Raw genomic sequence first — 9,972 nt, forward strand, 5'->3', positions numbered from 1 at the left:
GAGAAGAATTAATACATATTATATTATATATTCTATTAATCAAATAAACTTACATCAAAAATAAAAGCTACAAAAGCTGAAAGATACACGTTATAATGATAGGCAAAAGTGAAAAATGTAAAAAATACATAAAATCTACTATATAAAATTCTCATGTCGCGGTGTTTGTAGTTAAACTCCTTCGAAACGGCTTGACCGATTCTCATGAACTTATGAGTGCATATTGGGTAGATCTGAGAATCGGACAACATATATTTTTCATCCCCCTAAATGTTGTGTTAATTAATTTAGATTGTATAAAAATACTCAATTATTTTTATACTTTTTTTTAGTGCATATTATATCTATTGTTTTGGAATAGTGTTTTTGAAGTCGGTTGTATTTTTGTTAATTTTTTTTTATGAAATCTTGAACTTTTGACGGAAATCAATCCGAATGATTTTTCAAAAAAAAACCCTGTATTATTGGCCCAACGGACTCAGTTGCTGATAAGGACCAAAGAAATGTACTAAGGTTTAATAATAGACTGTAATTTTTTTGAAAATCATTCGGGTCGATTTCCGTCAAAGGTTCGAGAAATTAAAAAAAACTAAATATGCAGTTACTGGTTTCTTATAAATCGAGGGCATGACTCGTTTCACGACTTCTCTCTTTCTTTCCTTAGTTTAACTTACTAGAGATAAGACAAATCTATGCTTTTACGCTTACTTACATTTCTATAACCTATCGACATAAAGCATTGGACTATAACTATACTGGACATAAATATGGATAGATAAGATCTTGTCATTAAATGGTGACAGTAATGTATCCGTAACTAGGGATACCTTATTGAAAACGTAAGTCTCATAGTTTCCGACTTGTCCATCACCGCCCTTCTCAAAAAACCAACCTGTATATGCACCAACAGAGTATTTAATTAATAAGTAATTGTCACCTCTCCCTGTCCCTATCTCTCCTGTTGTCGCCCCTATCCCTATCCTGTCCTCCGCGCATGAGGAATCTGTTGGTGGGAACCTCGGGGATCTCTCTTGGATCAATCTTGGACGTCATCACCAGGGGGTGGTTCGCCTCCGGAGTTCCCTCGCGCTCAGAAATAGAGCCTGAATGATGCCTGTATATCAAAATGTATGTAGAATTACTACAACAAATGGATTTGAAAGACTAACTCTTACCTATATTGCAATGATATGAAATTCAAAACATTAATAAAACACTTCTACCTTTTCTTCTTCTTATCTTTCTTCTTTTTCTTTTCTTTCTTATGAGATTTCTCAGACTCAGTCCCACTCTCATCGTTCACTTTATCTTTATCCTGTTTGCGTTTTTTACCTATAAATAAAATAATAATTTTAACATTTTTTCATAGCATCCAAGGTCTTTAGTGACATTGACAACATAAATAATTGATGTAATATATGCAAGAAAAAGAGGCCAAGATTTACTCTCCATTTGAATCGAATATACCTAATATAACCTAACTTTCGTGTTTGACAGTCTGAAAATTAATTTTAATAACAGAAGAGTGCTGCTTAGAAAAAAGCATAAAACTGTATATGAAAAGGAAATAACAGAAACAATAGAGAAACTAAGATTCGACGAAAGCCTCAGACCTAATTCCAAACGAAGCAATAAAAAAGTACACCTTATTCAAAAAGCATTATTAGTTGAATTTTAACATTATTCTGCAAAATAATTCCTAATAGTCTGAATCAAAAATCATATTGATCTGCAAAAAAGGCGACCTCTTATATTGGAAACTAAACTCCAATATGCTTTATACCCAGTCTTTTTAAATTATTTTCTACTAATATATTCAAATTCAAATATTTTTATTCAAAATAGGATGTGACCTCACTAAAAGAAAAAACTACCACCCATTCCAAAATGAATGCCTCAGACCTGAGAAGAATGGGCGCAACAAACTCAGCGGGCTTTTCTTTTTCATCGAATAAATATGTTTACAAAGTAATATTGTACAATTAAACTTATTATTTAATAGCCTGAGGGCGGTCACTCCATTCCCAATCTGTGGTATCATTAAGAAAATCATTTATGTTATAGTACCACACAAACGTTTTTTAACAATTCTTTTGAATAACGTAATACTTTTGTTTTCAACATTTTCTAGGATCTTTGTTGTAAAAGCATATACACACACCCCACAAGACTTACTAACTCGACTTAGCCGAGTAGTAGGCATAAAACAAAAGAATAAGTAACATCTTGGAATTAAAGCAACCAGGAGAGCAAGCCGCTTTCAGACAAGACTATTCGACAGTTGACATTCACACACTTGAATTAAAAATAAAAAAGTAACTTTCAAGAAAGAATAGTGAAAATTTAAAAAAAAAATGTCTAAACCATAAAAACAAAAGTCATGAACTCAAGTCTTTTACTTTTCGTAACAAAAAATCGTTATTTTTCTAACAAAACTTATTAGCTTACCTAAATAAATAAACGTCTGGTATATGTATAATTGAGAATAGTGTCAACCGAGATTTCGAGTATTTAAGCTGCTAATTCAAAAGCTGTGAGCCAATTTGGACGACTAGCATAGATTTAGCTGTTGTAGTAGGTACCTCATATAATTATAAAATGACGGGGGAAAAATAGCAAGGCTAAAAACAATCTACTACCTGCTTCCAATCAATAAATATGTTAAGATAAAAAAGATTCACATCTAAAATCTTTTTTTATGGAATAGGAGGACAAACGAGCGTACGGGTCACCTGTTGTTAAGTGATAACAGCCGCCCACATTCTCTTGGAACACGAGAAGAATCACAGGAGCGTTGCCGGCCTTTAAGGAAGGTATACGCGCTTTTTTTGAAGGTACCCATGTCGTATCGTCCCAGAAACACCGCACAAGGAAGTTCATTCCACAGCTTTGTGGTACGTGGACGAAAGCTCCTTGAAAACCGCACTGTGGAGGACCGCCACACATCCAGATGGTGGGGATGATATCCTAACTTGTGGCGTGTCGTGCGAAGGTGGAATTCGGCGGCAGGAATCAGGTAAAACAGCTCTTCGAACACTCCCCGTGATAAATGCGGTAGAGTACACATCACTCCCAGGTTCTTCATGTTTAGGTTTATTTAAGGCTAAGACCGTTGCCTGTGTGTTGGGAATCGCCGATTCAATCCTCGCCACGTACCAATGAGATATAGATTTTCAAATTCATATGTGCGTTTATTCGACGCTGTTACGACGAAGGAAAACATCGTGCAAAGAAATTCAAAGATTGGTCTTAAGCCCCGTAAAGTTTTTATGCAAAAAAGGGAAAGTAGATGTCGAATTGCAGTCGAAAATACCCCTAAAAACCAATCTTTGTAGGACTTTTTACTTGTAACACATACCTTCTGGCATACAGTAATTAGCCAAGTACCATAAGATTTATTGAATTAGGCGATATATTGCGGAAATCCATAATTATCCAAATGTTGTGATTTTAATTGAGTGCGAATTCCGTTAAGTTTTGTCTTTAATCAATTCGTATACCAGACCCTGTTCTCGTGCCAGAATTTGGCGAGTCAACATCTAATGAGGGCGCCTCGTGAAGAGGCGAAACACGATTCGAATTAATTACACGCGACAAATTAGAATCCTCCACAGTGCGGAGTTTTCAAGGAGCTTCCTTCCACGTACTACAAAGCTGTGGGGTGCAATGAGCTTTACCTTAAAGGCCGGCAAATCCCCTGCGATTCCACTGGTGTTGCAAGAGAAAGTGGGCGGTTTTGATCACTTAACACCAGGTGGCCCGTCCATTTCCATAAAGCCAAAAGACACTAACCCAGTTTGAGCTTGACGAGTTGTCCACACTTGGTGACCAGCACATCCTGCAGCGGGCGAGCGTTGCGGTCCACCGGCAGGGCTTCCAGCTGCCGCACCAGGGTCGCGCCGCCGACCACCTCGCCGAATACTACGTGCACACTGAAGACACGAGGCATAATATTATGGGTTGTTCACACAACATTGATATACACCACCGGCAGTAATGTGTAAGCATTGTTGTATTTCGGTCTGAAGGGCGCCGTAGCTAAAGAAATTACTGGGCAAATGAGACTTAACATCTTATGTCTCTAGGTGACGAGCGCAATTGTAGTGCCGCTCTGAATTTTTGGGTTATTCAAGAATCCTGAGCGGCACTGAATTGTAATGGGTAGGGCGTAGTCTAGATTATGGGTACCACAACACAACCACAACCGTTCGGGAGACGTATCGTTCGTAAATCTTGATATTTTGTTCTCAGGTTGTGAATTCATCTACAGGATATACTTTACAGTTAACTTTAAGTTTTTAGATAACCTGCTTAATTTGTGTGATAAGTCCCAGAAGTGAGGGTTATTACTTTAAAAATATAAAAAACTAGCCGTTCACGCCCGCTGACGAATTTTAAAAGGAAATAATAAATTAATGAAGGAACGTTGGAATTCGAAAATTAAGTAGCCATAAATCATCTAGGATAAATTTTGCATCGAAAGGTTGTAGTTTCATGTCGATACGTTCAGTGGTTTAACCGTGAAAGAGACTCAAACAAAGACCATTTTCATTATATATATAGAAGACTAGCTGACCCGACAGACGTTCTGGAGATAATAAAAAATATACTGTTTTATAGGAATTTGCCAATAATATTTCAAAACATCAAGAATTATTTCATAAAAAATGCTCCCTGTTGTTATAATGAAATTCTTTCACAGGGGAATTGTCAAACCGTGCGTCACTAAATTCTCTCATAGAAAATATGTCCATACAAAATAAATATTGAAAAAAAAAATTGTGGGTCCCAAATCGAAATAAAAAGTATCCTATCTCTCAAGTTGGACTAAACTGAACTCCATGAAGTAATCCCCATTAAAATCCGTTCATTACTTTAGAAGTCCATCGCGGACAAACAACGTAACACGTAATGTAGAATATATAAAATTCTCGTGTCACGGTGTACGTAATTGAACTCCTCCGAAACGGCTCGACCGATTTTCGTGAATATTAGCGTGCATATCGGCTAGGGTGGAGAATCGGACATCTATTTTTCATCCCCATGTTAAGGGTAAATTATGATTATTATTTTTTTTGGACTTAATTTTCTGTTTTTAATTTTTTACCATACAGCATTAAAAAATACATACAACCCTAAATTTTCAACTCTCTACGATCAACCCCTATTTTTGTATCGCGATTTTTATATTATTCTGTTCCATCTACAAATCCGCTAGTAGGTCTGAGAATCGTTTGCATCTACTTTTTACACCCCAAAAATTTTTAAATTACTTTATATGGCAATACAACGTTTGCTGGATCAGCTAGTTTATATATATTAAGATTTATAAAATACTCACTTGTCGAGATGCGGTGCCGGCTGTGTTGTTCTACAACACACAGAACAGAACAAGAATGATAGCGGGACGGGACTCTGCCGACCGCGGCCTGCGAGGCACAACTCTACACAACGCACATCACATTATGTTACACATTGACAATATATATATACACCCACGGACTAGTCGAAAAATAAGGACTTCGTGTCTTACATAACGATTAACGTGAAAATACATAGCCCCACGCACACACTTACACTACTACAGGCCGATAGGCGACCATTATGAGAATTGTCATCGTCTGTGACAAATCAGTTTGCGTCGCAATAAAATATTTTAAAAATGCCGTCGTGCGTTGTGAAAAAGTGTTAAAATAAAGTATTTGTGGATATAGTATGATTATTTAAGGGAGAAAAAATTGTGTAACTAGTATCCCCCGTAACCACACACACTAGCATAAAGGTGCTTCATTTGCTAATATCACGGCGCGGAGTCCTTCTTTTTTTACAAGTCCGTGTAGACACCATATCGTTTTCCCAAAAAATAGAAATTTAACAAAAAAGTTTACATGAAATTTCTTAATAATAAATTCTGTACAATAATTACCAGCCCCACAGCTTAAGAAAATTTATTCTGTAATAAAAGACAGCAGTTTCTGTAGAATGGGCACTATGAGATATATTGAACAGTTGCATAGAATGCAAATTGTCAGCAGTAGGATGAGATGTATAGCCAGCGGAAGGCTCCTATGCACAAGATGCCGGCTAGATCATTTCTGTAGATAGGCAGATGTTGTACATATGAGAGCACAACAACAGCACCTATTTTTGCCGTGAAGCAGTAATGTGTAAGCATTATTATGTTCTGGTCTGAAGGGTGAGACTTAATATCTTATGTCTAATGGTGACAAGCGCAATGTCATGGGCAAGGGCGTCTTAATTACCATCAGCTGAAAGTACTGCTCGTGTTGTTCATTATTTCTATAAATAAAAATGTTTTTAATGTCAGTCAAAGCTATGATGCGTTATGAGCATGTGGTGCACTTAATTAAGAAGGTTATTACAAGTACTGGAGAGATTCACAAACTCAGGTCAGAGCAAGCAATATGCACATCAGAGCCCTTACATTACACAACCCCCCAACAAGATGGACCGATAATCTGGTCAAGAATCCGTTGGATGAGGGCTATGGATAGATCTTAGTGGAGATCATTTGAGGAGCCCTTTGTCCAGCAGTGGACGTCTTCCGGCTGATGATAATGAGCTCTTAAATTTGTGATGAGCTGTTGTCTTGTCGGTAATATTTATTAATCTTTCCTGTATATATATAAATATATTTATAGATTATATTATTAAATAATTATGGAACATAATTTAGATACTCTAAGTTCATTAGGTTCATTAATTCACTCTTTACACATCAATAAAAAAATATTTCTTCAACCACTAGGCAAACAAACATTGGTCAATTGAGATTTCTTCTTGTGTTTTTTTTAGTTGGCACAGTTGGTAAGGGCACTCGGACAAAACCGGAGAGGCTCGGGTTTGAGTACTGCATCATTTATAAACTTTGGTAACAAGTTTTATTTGTATAATTAATACCAGAAGATAGGGATATCAATTTAAAATAATAAATGGTCTAATAAGTAAGGTTTTATACTATGCTAAGATTTTTTCCTAAGATGTTCCCAGCATTGTCTTGAAGTATGGTGTGGTTGGCAGACTCTTTGGAGATATTTTACTAACATCACAGTGTCTATTGTTGTTTCCGAAAATCTGATAGTCCTTTTGGTATTCAGTACTCTAACGGCCATTCCCAATATTCAGTCTATCTCCGGTTGCGGCCTACTTGGGATAAAAAATCGTAACTATTGTTGACTTTTCTGAACCAACAAACTTATCAATGGTTACTCATCTTATCTGTACATACTGTCTGTCGAAGGGACGACATATAGCTTACCACGGATAGAAGTTTGTATGGAAATCGCAGTAGAAGGTAGTAATTTATCTCCATCTGTAGATACTATATTGGGAACGGGCGTAAGACTTTTTATTTAGGAAAATATTCTCTTGTATGAATACTTAACTTAAACTGTCCTCTATAAAAGACCTTAATTAAGCAGGTCTGAACACTACTCAATTACAAAAAAGAATTGATAGGCAGGGTGTATCACTTGCAGCTCAGGAACATCCTCTCGACACTTTTTATCATAAAATAAAGAAGTCACTCTATTATGGTGTCTTATCTTACCATCCTTCCAAACTTACATAAAGAATTGAGAACCATTTGTATCTTTTCCCCTATTAGCCATTGATAAAAGGAATGGCCTGTCATGATTAACCTCAAATGTTTCATCTGTAAAACAATTTTTTTTATCATTATCATCAATCACAACACAATATGACCTATGGATAGCAAAATATAGCTTAAATGAGTGAATATCTATGTAATTAAACTATGTTTACAATTAAATACACACACACATGGAATGATGAAAATAATGAATACATACAAATTAATAGAAAGGATTTTTGAAATTTCAAACTTTCTGATTATGCAATATGTTTGTTCTTTGTAGAAAAATAAATATATTTATTTACCATAGGGAGCTACAATATCACAACATATTGGAACCACACTCAGTTAATTTGAATTTTGTATGATAATGTGAAAATGATAATAAGTAGTAGGCACAGCTATATCTTTCATTGTTGACCATTAGTTGGTTGTAATAAGAATACACATACAAACAAAAACAGCACATAGTTATAAAAAGGCATACAGACAGACTAAAATTTTAATAATAGTAGAATGTGTCAGTGATTTATGCCCGATTATCAATAAAGAAACACTATATAGGCTAGTGATTTATATAATAATGGTAGGGATAAGGTCTAACTTATAAAATATGTTCTGTTAACCACAGACTAGTAAAAGAAGAAGGACTCCGCGCCATGATATTAGCAAGTGAAGCACCTTTAAGCTATTGTGTGTGCGGTTACAAGGTATACCAGATACACAATTTTTCTCCCTTAAATATTCATATATCCAAAAATACTTTTATAGTATTGTTTTTAGACTTTTTCACAATGCATGACAACATTTTAAAAGTATTTTATTGTGACGCAAACGGTTCTGTGATAGACGATGGCAAATCTCATGATGGCGGCCGATAGGCTTGTATTAGTTTAAGTGTATGCGTGGGGCTATGTATTTACACATTTACCGGCCTTGTTTTGGAGCCTCACTGTTATGTAAGGTGACACAGAGTCCTTATTATTTTACTTGTCCGTGCTGTTAACACATTAATATGAAATATGAAATAATTAATATGAAAGTATTAAACACCACACTCTTAATTATTTTCTGTGTACATTATCTACAAATTAATTATGTTAGATAATTTATGTTACAAAGAATACTTTGTACATGGAATCATTTGGTGGTCCCACTGATTGTTTATGATGATTATTGTATTCATAGAACCCGTTATTCTACCAAAGGAACTGTTTTGTATAATTATATAATATTTTGCTTCTTGGACATGTTTCTAATTCTATAAGCTTATTGAATTAATGCTATTATAAAAATAATATACCTTCAAATGTCCCCCCATAAATGGATTCGCCTCCGGTACCATTAGCATTGGTAAAATCACCTCCTTGTATCATGAAGTCCTTCACAACTCTGTGAAATACCATTCCCTATAACCAAGTAATACATATTACATGACTGTAGCTCGTAAGATTTGTTTTGTTAACATCTTATGTATTTACAAACCTGATATGTCAATGGTTTCCCAGTAACTTTTCCAATGCCCTTATCACCAGCACATAATGCACGGAAATTCTCCGTAGTCTTCGGTGCTATTTCGTTATACAATTCGAACACAATCCGGCCAGAAGGGAGGCCTCCAATGGAAATATCCATGAAGACGCGCTCCCTCTCAACCTTATCATCTCCATCCACGGTCATTGTTTCTACGGTAATCAGTATACAACTATAAAGCTAAGGAAAAATAATTATAAATTCTTTTGCGGAGAGCGATACACACAATAAAAAGACTCCACAATAATGAATGAAATATTAATTTGCTAAAATCCAAAACACCAAGTTTCTACATTTACTCTCATTTCTTCAAGAATAGAAAAAATAGTTTATTCTTTGACATTTAGGGTACTATTTTTTTTTTGGATTTTATGAACTGGTAGCTAAGACCTTTAAGTCAAGTCTTTTTTATAATCTAAGTAATATGTATACTTTTCATTTCTAAGTTCACTTATCACTTTACTTTATTTTATATTGTTAGAATTGTATTAATATATTTATATAATGGGTTAAAACTTCTTTTGTCTCTTAATAACTGATCAAGTGGAGGCGGGCGGGATCAAGAATCACATAAAATTTTTGAATCACTGATTTCACTAGCCAGCAGAAGTTTATCAATCAGAAATGTTTGGAAGTCGAAAATAAGGTGTTCCACAGTTTCTTCATGTGAATTGCAATGTGGGCAAATTTTATTCTCAACAATACCCAATCTTGCAAGGTGTGACGGTGCAGTATTATGGCCAAAACGCAATCTTTTTATCGTGGTAATAAAATCTCTGTTGCAATCCTTCAATTGATTGTACCAGGGTCTGACAGGTACTCGT

General features: G+C 35.3%; 1 protein-coding gene across 1 annotated transcript in view; it reads right to left on the minus strand.

The window, feature by feature from the left end:
* The window catches only part of LOC126974526 (peptidyl-prolyl cis-trans isomerase G), a 32,556-nt gene extending 23,118 nt beyond the window's left edge, over positions 1 to 9,438 (minus strand). The window contains exons 1-7 of the mRNA XM_050822040.1: positions 9,101 to 9,438; positions 8,919 to 9,024; positions 7,588 to 7,675; positions 5,342 to 5,371; positions 3,793 to 3,932; positions 1,224 to 1,332; positions 938 to 1,114 (exon numbers count right to left, since the gene is read on the minus strand). Coding sequence (XP_050677997.1) covers positions 938 to 1,114; positions 1,224 to 1,332; positions 3,793 to 3,932; positions 5,342 to 5,371; positions 7,588 to 7,675; positions 8,919 to 9,024; positions 9,101 to 9,295 — 845 coding nt within the window. The 5' untranslated portion in view covers positions 9,296 to 9,438. The remainder of the gene's footprint in view (positions 1 to 937; positions 1,115 to 1,223; positions 1,333 to 3,792; positions 3,933 to 5,341; positions 5,372 to 7,587; positions 7,676 to 8,918; positions 9,025 to 9,100) is intronic.
* Between the last annotated feature and the right edge of the window lie 534 nt (positions 9,439 to 9,972).

The sequence above is a fragment of the Leptidea sinapis genome, chromosome 32 (assembly GCF_905404315.1).
Source record: "Leptidea sinapis chromosome 32, ilLepSina1.1, whole genome shotgun sequence".
Lineage (NCBI taxonomy): Eukaryota > Metazoa > Arthropoda > Insecta > Lepidoptera > Pieridae > Leptidea > Leptidea sinapis.